General features: G+C 45.8%; 1 protein-coding gene across 2 annotated transcripts in view; it reads right to left on the reverse strand.

The window, feature by feature from the left end:
• LOC122941050 (C-type lectin domain family 2 member A-like) overlaps positions 1-17597 on the reverse strand; it is a 152140-nt gene that overhangs the window by 43730 nt on the left and 90813 nt on the right. For both annotated transcript variants that reach the window (XM_044298040.1, XM_044298039.1), the window contains exon 3: positions 3586-3669. In XM_044298040.1, coding sequence (XP_044153975.1) covers positions 3586-3669 — 84 coding nt within the window. The remainder of the gene's footprint in view (positions 1-3585; positions 3670-17597) is intronic.

The raw sequence follows: 17597 nt of genomic DNA on the forward strand, positions 1-17597 counted from the left end.
TATGTCTGTGTGCACTCTGTGTAGTATGTGTGGTGTGCACTGACACTCTTCCTGCACTGTGGTTGCCCATGGCAACGTCTGGCTGTCTGTACATGTGGTGGCAGTGTCCCGGCCTCCGGGCTATCTCCCAGGACACGGTTGCCACCCATGTCGTTGCCAGCGGCAACAACCACAGTGTGTTGCTACTGTTGGACACTTCCCCTTTAATGTGTGTTTCCCTTCTGTGGTGCTGGAAGGGTTAACTCCCTTCCCAGTGTGTGTGTGATGTCACTGGGTGTGTCCGACTGTGGGGGTGGCTTCTCGGCCTATATAGCCTTGGTGTTTGGCATGGCTCAGTAGGTTGCTTCAGTCATGCTTGGCTGGAGCAGCCTCCTGTGCACATTACCTGCCAGTGAGAGCCACCCCTGTGGTCATAAAGATATTGTCGTTATGTTTATGTCTTGCTGTGTGTTGATGTTGTATGTTATGTTCTGTTGGGAACAGCGGCAAAACCCCCAGAACGCTCTCCCTCGAAAGAGGGTAAAGCGTGTACCGCCGTCTGCGGAAGGGGTACATGCGCGCTCTTCGGAGGGAGAGCGTTCTGGGGGTTTCGCCGCTGACGGCGCGGTGAGTGGCTTTTCCACGCCACTTCCTCACCGTGTTCGTTTGGCATCCCCCTGATTTTATTGCACCAAATCACATAGGAAGGTCCCAACAGAACATAACATACAACATCAACACACAGCAAGACATAAACATAACGACAATATCTTTATGACCACAGGGGTGGCTCTCACTGGCAGGTAATGTGCACAGGAGGCTGCTCCAGCCAAGCATGACTGAAGCAACCTACTGAGCCATGCCAAACACCAAGGCTATATAGGCCGAGAAGCCACCCCCACAGTCGGACACACCCAGTGACATCACACACACACTGGGAAGGGAGTTAACCCTTCCAGCACCACAGAAGGGAAACACACATTAAAGGGGAAGTGTCCAACAGTAGCAACACACTGTGGTTGTTGCCGCTGGCAACGACATGGGTGGCAACCGTGTCCTGGGAGATAGCCCGGAGGCCGGGACACTGCCACCACATGTACAGACAGCCAGACATTGCCACTGGCAACCACAGTGCAGGAAGAGTGTCAGTGCACACCACACATACTACACAGAGTGCACACAGACATACAACACAGTGAACACAATACAAACACACCTAACATAGAGGTTGCTAGGTGCAACCGCATGCACAGCAGGAAAGCTGCCACATACATACGTTGTCAGCGGCAACCACAGGTGAGGCAAATACCACTGCCCTCACCTGTGATTGACAACAAAACCAAACCGCTGACCATCGCATGCGGTTGAAGAGTCACGGTCATAGCCATGGCCGTGACAAAAACTTACCAAGAAAGGTTAAAGGACCTTAACATGTATAGCTTGGAAGAAAGACGAGACAGAGGGGATATGATAGAAACTTTTAAATACATAAAGGGAATCAACAAGGTAAAAGAGGAGAGAATATTTAAAAGAAGAAAAACTGCTACAAGGAGGACATAGTTTTAAATTAGAGGGGCAAAGGTTTAAAAGTAATATCAGGAAGTATTGGATGCATGGAATAGCCTTCCTGCAGAAGTGGTAGCTGCAAATACAGTGAAGGAGTTTAAGCATGCATGGGATAGGCATAAGGCCATCCTTCATATAAGATAGGGCCAGGGGCTATCCATAGTATTCAGTATGTTGGGCAGACTAGATGGGCCAAATGGTTCTTTTCTGCTGACACATTCTATGTTTCTATATTTCTATAAGGAGAACATCACACCGACGCCATTAAAACCCTCCATGAGGTAGGACCAGTTGGTTATTTTATTTATCACAAGGTGTGTTTTTACCGTCTGTCAAGATTAGGGACTTAGATTCAGGAGGGGAGCGTGCAGGGTAACACTGGACCTGCCTCTGTCAGCACTTCGTCAGATCAGGTCGACGAGACACCTTGAATGAAATAACACCTAAGTACTCTCTACAACTGCTAGCATTCAAAGGGTTAATAAATCATTCTAGGTAATGCTTCTTCTAAGGTCATGGAATCAGTAGAACACAAGGCTCTTATTAAAGTGAAGTTTTAATATAAAAAATGGACAGTGAGTACAAACAATGGGGTTATCATAGAAAATATAACATAAAATACACAGACATATACATACAGTGCAAAATAACAGTTTGGAAAATAAAAGGGATAAAAACTAAACTTAATACGTTATGTGACGGTTAAGTCCAGTTGCCTGGGGAAGCAGAAATATCGGTCAGTCCATCAAACTAGTGATCGACAAAGAAATCACTGTTTGCTTCTCTCCGTGCATGTTTAAAACGGGTCAGTATAACCCCCCCCCCCCCATCACCTGTGATGTCAGAGGAGGCCAGGGAGTATGGGAATTACCTTTTATGACAGTTTTTGCGACCACTATCTGGAAACCAAGTCTGCCTCAAGCTCTTTGTATTGAAATATTTTTTCAAGTATTCACCATGACAATTTCATATTACCTCCATCCACTGTTTCCGAATGTCCCGCACACATGCGTACTAAACATGGCGGAGGTAATGGCAGGATAGCTGGAGTTATCTAATAGCTCCCTGTTACTGAGCTGGAAACCATTTGATGTTAATACCATGGAAGCATACACATGGTCTGAGTTCTCAGGAGGAAGCACGTGGCTCAAATATGGATTTGTCCACGTATTTCTTTGATGTGTATTGCAAGATAGGGGTTTCATGTGTGACCTCATTGAAAAGGACACTAGCCTTCTCCTGACCCCTCTAACGGTTCTGGTCTGTATAATGCTGGTATCTGACATCTTCACACTTTATCATAGGGGTTCCTGGTTTCTGTGAAGTTCCATCTTACTAAATGTTATTGCTACAATCTCCTGACCGGTCTCTGGACAGGACATGGAAGAGGTGATGACCCCCTACAGGAATATAAAGGGAGCGGTTGCCTACTCCTAACAATAATTTGAATATCTGGATCCCTCTATCACCACACCGCACTGTACCCTATGACAGATTTTATCAGGTAAGTGGGATTCTTTGAGTACAGTTATGCATTGGGCGAAGTTATAGGCGCGGGTTAGTGTAAAACAAATTTGCTGTGGCGCACTGTGCGTGCCGACGAGGTTATCCCTCTTTCTGTGAAATTGGGTGGAAGGTGTTTGTAGCTGGTGGGGGGGGGGGGGGGGGCTTTGGGGGAGATGCCATGCTAAATCCTTGCCCCAGGTGCTGGAAAGTCTAGCTACACCTCTGTACAAGCAGCTGCGCCTGGTACTGGTCCATTCAAGAGAATGGGACTTAGCTGCAGTACCAGCCACATTCATATGGAAGGTGCTATGAGTACAGTAGTGGCAGTCATACCATTATGCCAATATTCTGTTTAAGAAAAGGACTGGCGCTCGTCACTGCAGCCATTTTTCTAATGCACATTACACAGGTATTCTGGCGAATCTGGTTAACTAATATACATAGGCAGGTTCTCCATCACTGAAAAAGATGCTTAATATGTTAAAGTAAAAAATCTCAAATAGTTTTAATACTTTAGCTAAAGGTTGTACTTACCAGTATTCCTGACAGGGCGGACTTGGACGGCCAATACGGTTATCACAGACAGCAGGATAAGAATCAGGACAACCAGGAAGCACACTGCATAGAAGAACATGTCTGATTGATACTTGTGGAAGAGAAGACAATTACACTTACAGCATCATTTCCAGATGTCACTGAAGACACAGTACGTGTGGATTGTATATGAGATTACAGCCCAAATCATTTCTCAGCCCCTTCTCCTTGTATTACCAGTGGCAAAGCTGATCCTCTTATTCTGGAGACACTGGGGGAGTATTACTCACCAAAATACTCCAGAATCCTAGTACCAGTTATGTATGACACGGCACGTTTTGTAACTTCTTCAATAATTTTGAAAAGTGTCAAGAAAGCTATCTTGGCTAAGAGGATTCCTAAAAGGCGCCTGATTTATTAACACAGTGTGCCTTTTGTGGGCTCAAATATTGATGTAAAGTACTTCAGTCAAAAGGCAACTACTGAAAGTTTTCATTAAACTACAGTATACAGATGTGTTCTCCCTTACCTGTCCTCATGACTAGACATGTCCTAATATGCATCTACCTGTAACAGCATGGTCTGCATTTTAAAACAACATGCCATTGCCATATTGTGTCACAGGATCTCTATTCTGTAGGAGTGTGTGTGCTGCCACCCAGTGGTTGTGATGGGAATTGCAGTCCCTGAAGGGTATTCTAGCATGTTCCAATGTGTTGTTGAATTGGATCCATGAGAAATTGAAGTTCTTAAATGAGGTAATGGCGAGGACAGATCTGTAGTCAATGCTTCTGAGCAGTGTCAGACAGGGGTTCCTAGGACCCACCAGAGGAAATTATTAAGGCCCAACACTAGGGTTGCCACCCGGTTGGTATCTCACCGGCAAGGCTGGTATTTTAGTGGCCCTGCCGGTGCCGGTAATTTTTTTCTACCAGCAATGTTAATTGCTGGTATTTTCCTACAAGGCCTGCTACTAATGAGCGCTTCAACTGTGAAGCGCTCATTATTGCAGCCTTTACCTCCCCCCCTGTGTTAATAAAAAAAAAAGAACTCACCTCCTCCATTTGATTGCACCGCGGTGAACACTCGCTGCTGACTGGAGGACAGGACCTGTGAGACGTCATTACGCTGTAGCGCAGGTCCTGTCCTGAGCATCCAGTCAGCAGGCAGCATTCACACCGGCGCCATCAAATGGAAGAGGGGACTGCTTTTTTTTTTTGCAGAAGCAGATAAGGGGGAACTAGTGAGGGACGTTATTCTTATTGGGGGCACTAGTCGGGGCATTATTCTAACTGGGGGCACTAATGGGGGGCATTATTCTAACTGGGCCACTAATGGGGTCATTATTCTAAATGGGAGCACTCATGGGGGAAATAATTCTTACTGGGGGCACTAATGAGGGCACTAAGGGGTCCCTACTTGTTCTGCCGATGGAACCAACTCCCGAAATTTCCTCCACTGAAAATGAGACAAAGAGCCGGCTATATCATTGTTTCTACCAGGAATGTGCTTTGCTTTCAACCAAATGTTAAAGGGCATACAGCACAACACCAAATACCTCAACAATCAGACTGTCCTCTCACATTTAGAAGACAGTGTATTGATGGCAAAAACCACACCTTTATTATCTGTGAAAAGACTAAATCTCTTATTCTTAAAAAATGAACCCCAAACTACTATAGCAACTAAAACAGGAAATAATTCTAAGAGCACAATATTAGAAGTAAGTTTCTTGGGGGCGTGGCCTGGTCGGGCATGTGAGCGGCCGTGCTTGAGGGGAGCTCTTGACCTGCCGTCGGCCATCCTGAGCAATCCTGTCTCTGCAGCAAGCGCCGCTGCTCAATCTTTCACTGTGGGGCACCGGAGAGTGTACGGACCCCATACAGAGTGCCATGACACGTACCGGCAGAAAGGAGAGGGAGCTGAGGGAGGCCGGCACGTCCACGCCGGTAAAACAAGATGGCGCCGCATCGGAGGTGCGGGCCGCAGACCTGGTGGCTCGCCTGGGTAAATACGCCCGCTCAGCCGCAAGCTTACCTTCCTCTGAGACACCTGCACCGTCCACCACCACATCAGGGGAGACAGCCGTGAGGCAGAAAGCCTCAGCATGGCCGGCACTGGGACTTGAATATGAGCAGTCACAGGCAGAGGAGATGGCTGGAGCTTCAGCCTCTGTTCCAACAGCTCCACCTAGTGGCCCTGTATCGTTATGTCCTCAGCACACACAGATGGGACACAGCCTGATGAAATTACTGGCGAGCCTACTTTTAAGGATATCTTTAAGGCAGTCCAGCAAAGCAACAGCTCGCTTGCTCTTCTCACCGCTAACATGGGAAGCCTGCAAGAAAGTGTCTCCTTTCTCCGCCAAGACCTTAAAAAAGTCACTGCTAGGATGACTGAGGTTGAAGCCATCATGAGCACAGTGGAGGATCAACTGCCCCCTGTTAAAAGAGATCTGGGCAGGGTTATTCATAATGTAACATAGAACCGAAGAAAGAAGAAAAAAGGGCCTCCCTATAATACCGTAAATGAGGGCAAACAGAGAACCAATCGTATAAACCTAAAAATGTTGCTAGAAAAACAACCATAGAATGCCCAATAAAAATATAAATACTTTATTAAGTCATCAATTGATCAAAAAATTCATAAGACATTTTCACAGAATTACTATGGAGAATAATCAGTAAGACAACCTGGATGCAGTAGTCCCCCCCCCCCCCCCCCCCCGTCGGTGCCTCAAAATCCCACCGAACAGATGGAATACATGTCTGTGCAATGTGCAGTGAGGTGATTCACAAGTAGAAACTATCAGGTAAATACCCGCTACAAGTGACTGTGATGTTCAACTCACTGCACAGCCCAGTGGAGAGTTAGTGTGTAATAATAGAGCCCTAAATAGTAATACTCTAGAGCACATAATCACATAACATCCATCTAATAAATCCAGATGAATAAGCCCCTACACAACAGGTCATGAATAGCAGGCTGCAAAATAACAAACTCTCACACAAAAGTACCCACTGGGAACGTGAACATACCCACAGACATGATGAAGGGCTGAGACACCGAACACAAGGCAGGCTAGAACCCCGACGCGCGTTTCGCCTCAGCTTCGTCAGGAGGTTAATGAGAATGTGGCCATGGCTCCACCTTTATACCCCTCATGTAGCTACACATATGTAAATAATTGATATAACTCCGCTGATACCTATTAACCGAGCGCTTGTGCCCGATGATGCACGCCGAGGACATCATGGAGGCGCCCCATTCATCAGGAGGAGGGGTGGAACGCAAACATGCGTTCCAGCCCGCCTCCCAAGGAAACGCAGCGGCGTCCCCACGTGACCCGGCGCACAGCGCATCCTGGCCAAGTGCTGTATCAACTCATCCGGCAGACCTGCCATTCGGCTCTTATTCATAATGTAACCCTGTCGATGTCAAAAACAGACGATCTAGAGAATCGTTCAAGGAGGAACAATCTCCGGTTGGTGGGGGTCCCCGAGAAAGCTGAAGGTCCTGATCCAGTATCCTTTTTTGAAGATTGGATTGCAATTAAATTTGGCAAGGACTTGTTGTCCAGGATGTTTGCTATTGAAAGGGCGCACAGAGTGCCGTTTCGCGCTCCGCCACCAGGGGCCCCACCACGTCCAGTTCTAATGAAGCTGCTACACTTCAGGGACAGGGACAATATACTTAAGTAAGCAAGAGATCATCCAGAGCTGTTAATTAATGGGAGCAAAATTGCGATTTATCCAGACTTTTCTGCAGAGGTCCAACGGAAGAGAGTCAAGTTCCTGGATGTGAAAAGGCGCCTTCGGAATCTACAAATCCCGTACTCCATGTTGTATCCGGCTAAGCTCCGCGTAGTGGCGCATGGAGAAGTTTGTTTCTTTGACACCTCCCTGGAGGCGGCGCAGTGGATTGACATTAATGAGCCTTTGCTGAAGACTTCGGCTTCTGTGGGATGAGCGTCTTGCCTATTCTAGTGTTGGAGCACGTGAGATATGACAGATGTGTTCAGGGACATGTTTGATATGTTCTGCATATTAATGCTTTGCGTGTTTGTCGGTCCTTATTACTGTCTACTGTTTTTATGACCTTCTGTTTATACTATCTGAGTTTTATATGGATCCGCGGATCCTTAAAGGGAACCTGTCACCGGGATTTTGGGTATAGAGCTGAGGACATGGGTTGCAAGATGGCCGCTAGCACATCTGCAATACCCAGTCCCCATAGCTCTGTGTGCTTTTATTGTGTAAAAAAACAGATTTGATACATATGCAAATGAACCTGAGATGAGTCCAGTATGTGACTCATCTCAGGGACAGGACTCATCTCAGGTTACTTTGCATATGTATCAAATCGTTTTTTTTTTATACATTAAAAGCACACAGAGCTATGGGGACTGGGTATTGCGGATGTGCTAGCGGCCATCTAGCAGCCCATGTCCTCAGCTCTATACACAAAATCCAGGTGACAGGTTCCCTTTAAGTCACTCTGGTGACGAGTTGCGGGTGTCACCTGAAAATGTTTAACTATGTTTATGCACTTTGATTATGTTCAGCACGCTGCAGATTCACCTACATGTGGGCAGGTCAGCATGGGTAACCCGTTCTATGTGTACTTTCTTCCATGGGTTTTCCTGTGGCACTTATTCCGCCATGTGTATGGCCGACCGTAGGGAAGTTTTTTCGCCCTGCTGGTGGGTTTGTTCAGGGTAGGGATCATGTCCTTGCCGCTAGTTGTTTTGTTTTGGGGTTAGTTTTTTGGGTTGGGAAGGGGTGGGCTAAGCGATGGAGCAGGGTCCGAATATTTCGGTGGTGTAGGAGGAGTAAAGAGCTAACATTTATTATGGCTGTGGTGTGCGTGGATGGTAAATGCATTGTACGGTACTATGGCAAATAGTCTTAAGATAATTGGATGGAATGCTTAGGTGATTCAAATAAACGTACTGCGATGTTTATGGCACTTCAACACTTCCACTCTGCTATATTTTGTTTGTCAGAGACTCATTTATCTACCAACACTACTTCGGTCCTACAAAGGCCGTGGATTGATTGCGCATTTCACTCCGTATTCTCTTCTCATTCTAGGGGTGTAAGTGTTCTAGTGCATAAATCTCTGCCATTATATGTCATGCGTCCCGCATAGACGATAATGGACGGTATGTTTGTCTCCACTTTACCTGTTATCATTGGTTTTTTATATTAGTTGCAGTGTACATTCCCCCTCCCTACAGTAGTGAGGTAATCAAAGAAATTCTGAGATATGTTGAGGGTCTACCCCAATGCCCTATTCTGATCGTAGGTGATTTTAATACTTGCCCTTCAGTAACACTGGATAGGGGAGGGATGTCGGGAGCTAATAGGAACTCTAACTTTGCCAGTGTGTTGCGGGAACTGGACTTACATGACATTTGGCGGGTGAGAAATCCGAGTGTACGTCAGTTTTCATGTTTTTCTAGCTCTCACCATTCGCTGTCACGGATTGATTTAGCTATAGGTTCACCTGATGTGTTGTCGCTGGTGGCGGAAATTAAATACTTACCTAGAAGTCTCTCCGACCATTCCCCGATTTTTATAGAATTGCATCTGGGCACTAGGCGTCTCCCTGGGATCGGGACGTTTTGGCTACAATTGGTAGATGGGGAGAATGGCGTGGGGGAGGAATTGAAAGAGTTCTTTGCGCAAAATGTTGGGTCGGCAAGTGTGGGTGTGGTGTGGGATACTTGTAAAGCCTACGTCAGAGGCCTTTATATTCAGAAAATTAGCAGACATAAAACTAAATCGCGTGAAGCCCAGAAACAGCTGCAAGCTTTGGTAGTGGAGGCGGAGGAGAGGTTTGTAAATACCCCTGATAGGGCAAGTGAGGACTCCCTTATAGCAGCTCAGGCGAGGTTGAAGCAGCATTTATTGCAAACAGCGGACAATCGCAGTTTTTTTGTGAAACAAAAATATTTTGAGGCGGGGGAAAGTTCTGGTAAACTACTGGCAAGGGTTATTAGAGCCCAGGAGGGACCATCCAAAATCTTGTCTATCCAGAGGGCAGATGGTTCTCTTGCCACGGCGGATGAGGAGATTCTGTCAGCTTTTCACACCTATTATGAATCCTTGTATAGGTCTAAATTGAAGGTGGATTCTACTAATATAGCTAATTATCTTACAGAGGTTGAAATTCCGAGACTATCAGTGACAAGTGCAGCATGGTTGGAAGGACCTTTAACACTCAAGGAGATGGAATTTGCCTTACAATCATTTCCCAATGAGAAAGCTTCAGGGATAGATGGACTACCGATATAATTTTTTAAAAAGTATAGTAGTGTTCTAATGCCCCACTTAATGTCAGTTTTTAATGATTCCCTTCAAACAGGAAACCTTCCCGCTTCTATGAAAGAGGCTATTATAGTGGTCCTGCCCAAACCTGGTAAGGATCCCGGATCCCCTGACTCGTACAGACCAATTTCATTGTTAACCTCTGATATTAAGATTCTGGCGAAAGTGTTAGCGAATCGTCTACAGTCCGTCATTTCCACTATTATTCATAGTGAACAGGCAGGTTTCATGCCTGACAAATCTACTTCAGTGAATCTTAGACGCCTTTTTTCTAATACTCAGAGAAGAGTTGGTTCTGTCAGAGGGCGAGCCATCCTCTCATTGGACGCGGCTAAAGCCTTTAAAGCCTTTGATAGTGTTGAATGGTGTTATCTGTGGGAGGTGTTGCGAGTCATCGGGTTTGGGACGACCTTTATCTCCTGGGTTCAGTTGTTATACAATGGCCCCACGGCTAGGATACGGGCGAATGGGGGAACATCGAAGTCATTCAGATTGGGAAGAGCTTGCCTGCTTGTTGCGCTCATCTGATAAGATTGTAGGGTTTCCCTGTGGGACTTGGGAGAAGAGGGTGTCCCTTTACGCTGATGACATGTTAATTTATTTGGGTAATGTGGAACAGTCTTTAGGTCCTGTCATGACACTTATATGGGAGTTTGGTGATAGGTCTGGCCTCCGTATCAACTAGGATAAGTCCACTCTCCATACTGCTAGATGAATCTGCTATGACTCTTATCCCAAACTCTTGTCCATTGCAAATTGCGCATCAGGTCAAATATCTGGGGATAATGGTTACAGCAAATCCTAACAGTTATATTAAACTGAATGTGGAGCCGCTCTTAATCGCAATGCTGGATAAAATTAAGGCTTGGTGCAAGTTGCCGCTATCTGAAATTGGGAGGAGTAACCTTCTTAAAATGATTCTCATGCCCAAACTCATGTATATACTGTATCATTCTCTGGTATGGATTCCTCGCAGGATATTCATAAAAATTGATAGGTTGTTTAGGGATTTGATTTGGCGCCATAAAAAGGCGCGGATTAGACTGGACACTCTGCAAAGAGGGAAAGAGGAGGGAGGGTTATCAGTACCGAATGCATGGCTTTATTACATCTGGCCCAGCTGCAACAGTTGAGGGGATGGGGGAGGACTCCTGGAGACGTTGCCTCAGCTAGATTGGTGGCACACATTATTGGGCACAGTTCTCCGGTGGCTTTATTGGAAAATAGCGGATATGTTGGTAAGCTGTCAGGGCACCCCACACTTTTTATGATGCACAAGGTTTGGCAAAAATACCGGGCGCTGTTATCAGTAAAGGGGTTTACGCAGTTTTCCCCTATTTGGAGGAATCCGCACCTTCCTGAACTGTTCGAAATGCGGTTCTGTACCAGGTATACTTTGTAACTAGATTACGGGATTTTATCTACTTCTTGCACCATTGTTGATGTTACTTGGGATACTCATGAAAGTAACTATTTGTCCGATCTTGTAATGCTATGGTATTTTGTCATCAACTGTTGCATGTATACTGTGCAGACTCTTTTCCTTTGTATTTTTGTGATTTTTCCGAAAAATCTAATAAAAATTATCTGATTTAAAAAAAGAAGTAAATTTCTTTTCTACCCAAAAATCTGTCCAACTTCCTACAGACCATTTATTATTCCAGAAGGCTCCAAAACCAAAGCTCACTGCTGCCTCAGTAAATAACTTCAAAGAATCTGAATTCTGAAATTCTTCCTGCTAACAACTCCTGCCGCAAACCTCTTAGCAAAGTACATCAGCTTAGAAAAAACACGACGCATTGGAATTATTCTACAAGCAAAATTCAATGAGCCTAAAAGAGATTGCAATTCCCACAAGGTGCATTTATTCTTGGCTAATAACTTCACTAATAATGATCTAATCGAATTTAACTTAACCTTAGATAAACGAAACTCAGTCTTGACACTATCAATAACAATACCAAAAAATTCTAAACAAATGCAAGGGTAAACAGTTTTTTCTTCAGCAATAGGGATACCAAACTGCTTAGACATACCAATAAAACATTGTAAAAACTTACTGAGAACACAACTGAGAACCAAAAAAACCTACAAACAGAAAATCATCTAACTCCAAGTAATGTAACACCTCCTTCTGGAATACTAACCTGAACTACCCAATGCAAAAATGTAGAAAATGACTCAAAATAGAAACACAACATAAAAAAACCCATGGGGAGACACTTATCAAAATAAAACTTATCATCAAACCTAAAGAATTAAAACCTTGTGGTCTAACTGGCAAAAGCCTAAATGCTGATTTAATGTCAGCTTTTGTTAGTACAGCCCTTTGACCAAAACGTTTTGATAAATCCACTGCTTGATCAAATGACGCATAAGACACGACAGCATCAGTTTTAGCAACTTCATCGTTAAGCGAAAGATCAACTGGAAAAAACAAGTGATGAATTAATCTAAACTCGCCAAGGTTCCTTCTTTGGACCTGTACCTGAAGGGGATAAGCGGAAATTCTCAAACGGCGGATAGTCAAAAGGACCCTCAATCCTACCAACCACTAATTCTCTCTTAATTTTAGTACAAACTACATCTACATATCTAAATACAGATTTCAAATTATCCACCATTGAACAACCAATACACCAAAATTCGGGCACCAAAAAAACTAGAGAAAAACAAACAAAATTAAATTAGTTTTCACTTGGTCTGAACATCGCTTTAGCCATGACAACATTTCTGTTAATCTCACTGGAGTCCAAGCTTTTTGCAAGCTGCTCCTTAATTGATCACTGCTGAAAAGGTGCCTGTCCGCTCCGCTTAAAACATCTTGAAAAAGAATGGGTGCCCCCACAAAAGGAACACTCAGGGCCGGCCGTTGGGGTGTGCGAGCTGTGCGGCTGCACAGGGCGCCATGGCAACAGGGGCGCCCGGTGGCTGACACAGCCACTGGCGGATCCAGGGGGGGGCAACGGGGCAATTGCACCCCTTCCGAGCTGGTGGCACGGTAGGCGGCGGCAGTGGCAGGGGCGCACAGGGAGATGAACGCTTCCATTGTGGAAGCACTCATTTCCATAGTCATCTGTATCGCCGTCCTCAGGACAGAGATACAGATGACTGTGCTGAGGCAGGGGAGGGAGAGGCGTGTCCCTTTCCCTTCCTCTGATAGGCTGCTGTCACGGATGGTGTGGGGACACGACCACCGGCTCCCTACACTTAATACAGAGGGAGTCAGGGTCACCTAAGATCAAGCAAACAGGAAAACACAAATAAATGAACTGACTTATCTGTAGAAGCATAAGTTGTAGCATCCAGCATGTACACACTCCAGGAAGTTGTATAAACCGCAAAGTGATGCAGTATGGGAGGGGATTTAAAGGGATGCAATCAGTGGAACTAGATGACAGCTAAGAGAGGGAAACGAGATGACAAAACGAAAGCAAAACAAAAGAACCTCTGGCTGTGACAGTACCCCTCCTTCTATGAGTGGACTCCGAACACTCAGAGCCCACCTTCTCAAAATGGGACCTATGGAAACCCCTGATGAGACGAGTGACCTTAATGGCCATCACTGGGACCCACATCCTCTCCTCAGGACCATAACCCTCCCAATGAACGAGGTACTGGAGAGAACCGCGGACAACACGAGAATCCACAATTCTAGAGACCTGAAATTCAAGATTACCATCGACCACAATCGGAGGAGGAGGCAAAGAGGAGGGTACAATGGGTTGAACATATGGTTTTAATAGGGACTTATGAAAAACATTATGGATCTTCCAATTCTGAGGAAGATCAAGACGGTAGGCAACAGGATTGATGACAGGATGGATTTTGTAAGGCCCAATAAACTTAGGACCCAACTTCCAGGAGGGAACCTTCAATTTGATATTCTTAGTAGACAACCAGACCAGATCACCAACATTCAGGCCCGGACCAGGCACACGTCTCTTATCTGCCACACGCTTATATCTCTCACTCATGCTCTTTAGATTATCCTGAATATTTTGCCAAATAGATGACAAACACGAGGAGAATCTCTCCTCATCAGGTAAACCAGAAGACCCCTCTCCAGAGATGTCCCAAACTGCGGATGAAACCCATATGCACCAAAAAATGGTGACTTATCAGAGGACTCCTGACAACGGTTATTTAAAGCAAACTCAGCAAGGGACAAAAAAGAACACCGATCCTCCTGATTCTCCGCCACAAAACAGCGCACATATGTCTCCAGATTCTGATTGACGCGCTCTGTCTGGCCATTCGACTGCGGGTGGAAAGCATAAGAGAATGACAACCGAACCCCCAAGCGAGAACAGAAAGCCTTCCAGAATCTGGAAACAAACTGCGTGGCCCTATCAGAGACTATGTCTGAAGGAATACCATGCAATTTGACAAAGTGATCAATAAATGCCTGCACCAGCGTCTTAGCATTGGGCAACCCAGGAAAAGGAATGAAATGCGCTATTTTGCTAAATCACAGTCTTCCCCGAGGAACGAGGCAGGTCCGTAATGAAGTCCATGGACAGATGTGTCCAAGGACGGGAAGGAATGGGTAACGGAAGAAGAGTACCTGATGGCCGTGAATGAGGGACTTTGGCACGAGCGCAGGTCTCGCAGGCTGCCACAAAACCCTCAACCGACTTACAAAGCGCCACCAGAATCTCCGAGCGATGAGATCCACTGTGGCTCTACCCCCTGGGTGCCCAGAAAGGACAGTATTGTGGTGCTCCTTAAAAACCTTGTGTCTTAAAGCGAGAGGCACAAATAACCTCCCAGGAGGACAAAGATCAGGAGCCTCTGCCTGGGCTGCCTGAACCTCTGCCTCCAATTCAGGATAAAGAGCAGAGACCACCACACCTTCAGCCAAAATGGGACCCGGGTCTTCAAAATTCCCACCTCCCGGAAAACAACGTGACAGGGCATCCGCCTTCACATTCTTAACCCCAGGGCGGAACGTGACAACAAAATTAAACCTTGAAAAGAACAAAGACCATCTGGCCTGTCTCGGGTTCAGACGCTTGGCTGACACCAAGTAGGCCAGATTCTTATGGTCAGTAAACATGGTAATAGGGTGTCTGGCTCCCTCTAGCCAATGGCGCCATTCCTCAAAAGCTAACTTGATGGCCAACAACTCCCTATCTCCCACATCGTAATTTCTCTCTGCGGAGGAGAGTTTCTGCGAGAAAAAGACACACGGTCGCCATTTGGCAGGAGAGGGACCCTGAGACAAGACCGCACCCAAACCCACCTCAGAAGCGTCCACCTCAACTATGAAGGGCAGAGAGATATCAGGTTGTACCAAGATGGGAGCAGAAGCAAAACTCTCCATGATACTAGAAAAGGCCTTATGCGCCTCTACCGACCAGGAGGAAAAATCTACCCCCTTTCTAGTCATATTAGTGAGTGGTTTAACAACAGAGGAATAATTCAAAATAAACTTCCTGTAATAATTGTTAAAACCCAAAAAACGCATCAGCGCCTTCTGATTCTCAGAAAGCTCCCACTCAAGCACAGCGCGGACCTTCTCGGGGTCCATGCGAAAACCAGCATCGGAGAGAAGAAACCCCAGAAATTGAATTTCTGGAACCGCAAACACACATTTTTCCAGTTTAGCGTACAATTTATTCTCCCGCAGGATGAGCAAGACCTGACGTAGGTGGTCCTTATGAGTTTTGAAAATCAGGAGAAAAAATCAAAATGTCATCTAGATACACTAGTACAAATTTCCCCATTAAATGATAAAAAATGCTGTTCACAAAATGCTGAAAGATGGCTGGAGCATTCATCAAACCAAAAGGCATAACCAAATTCTCAAAATGGCCCTCAGGGGTATTGAAGGCCGTCTTCCATTCGTCTCCTTCTCTGACCCTGACCAGGTTGTATGCCCCTCTTAGATCCAACTTTGAAAAAACTTTAGCCCCAACAACCTGGTTAAACAGGTCCGGGATCAGAGGAAGCGGATAAGGGTCACGAATTGTGATACTGTTCAGATCCCTGAAATCCAGACATGGTCTTAAAGAACCATCTTTTTTCTTAACAAAGAAAAAAACAGCGGCAACAGGTGACTTCGAGGGTCGTATGTGTCCCTTTCTCAGGCTCTCAGAGATATAAGCACGCATAGCGACCCTTTCAGGTTGGGAGAGATTGTGTAAACGAGATTTAGGCAGCTTGGCGCCTGGGATGAGATTAATAGGGCAATCATACTCCCTGTGAGGGGGCAACTCCTGAACACCACTCTCAGAAAACACATCTGAAAATTCTGAGAGAAAAGATGGTACAGTTTTAGTAGAAACCTCTGAAACAGATGTCGTGAGGCAATTCTCTCTGCAAAAGTCACTCCAACCATTTATTTGCCTCGCTTGCCAATCAATGGTGGGGTTATGTTTAGTGAGCCAGGGTAGCCCCAACACTAGAGGAGTAGGCAACCCACTTAGGACGAAACATGACACATCCTCAACATGAGTATCACTCACAATCAAACGGATATTGTGAACTATGCCCTTTAACGATTTCTGAGAAAGTGGAGCGGAATCAATAGCAAAAACAGGTATATCCTTTCCCAAAGTGCCTACCAGGAAACCATGTGTTGTAGCAAATTGATTATCAATGAGATTGACAGCTGCTCCACTAAGGAACAAAAGGGTGACCCCTATTTAAGCCCTGAAACTCTCCCTGTCTTCTCAGCCCATGCAAAGATCTCTATGATAGAAAATTGCATGCCCTCGTCGAGGCGACTGTATGACACCTGAACACCCTATAATAGTGAGGGGACACGACCACCGGCTCCCTATACTTAATATGGAGGGAGTCAGGGTCACCTAAGATCAAGCAAACAGGAAAACACAAATAAATGAACTGATTTATCTGTAGAAGCATAATTTGTAGCATCCAGCATGTACACACTCTAGGAAGTTGTATAAACCGCAAAGTGATGCAGTATGGGAGGGGATTTAAAGGGATGCAATCAGTGCAACTAGATGACAGCTGAGAGAGGGAAACGAGATGACAAAACAAAAGCAAAAGAACCTCAAGCAGGAGGTTCTGAAGAATGTCTGTCAGAGCTTCTCAGATGTCTGGCTATGACAGCTGCAGGCACTAGGCGGGCAGCCTATCAGAGGCTGGCGCAGGCGGCGCAATGACATTATCGCGCCGCCTGAGCCATACAGCGCGGGACACAGGCCGGAAGAGGCCTGCATCGCATTGCTGGCACTGAGGTAAGTATGTGTTTATTTATTTTTTTCTTATATATGCAAAAATTTTACTGGCACATTGGGGGGGCTATTATTACTGGCACATTGGGGGGCTGTTATTACTGGCACATTGGGGGGCTGTTATTACTGGCACATTGGGGGGGCTGTTATTACTGGCACATTGGGGGGGCTGTTATTACTGGCACATTGGGGGGGCTGTTATTACTGGCACATGATGGGGGGGCTGTTATTACTGGCACATGATGGGGGGGCTGTTATTACTGGCCCATTGGGGGGCTGTTATTACTGGCACATGATGGGGGGGCTGTTATGACTGGCACATGATGGGGGGCTGTTATTACTAGCACATGATGGGGGGCTGTTATTACTAGCACATGATGGGGGGGCTGTTATTACTAGCACATGATGGGGGGCTGTTATCACTGGCACATGATGGGGGGCTATTATTACTGGCACATGATGGGGGGGCTGT

This window comes from Bufo gargarizans, chromosome 6, assembly GCF_014858855.1.
Source record: "Bufo gargarizans isolate SCDJY-AF-19 chromosome 6, ASM1485885v1, whole genome shotgun sequence".
NCBI lineage: Eukaryota > Metazoa > Chordata > Amphibia > Anura > Bufonidae > Bufo > Bufo gargarizans.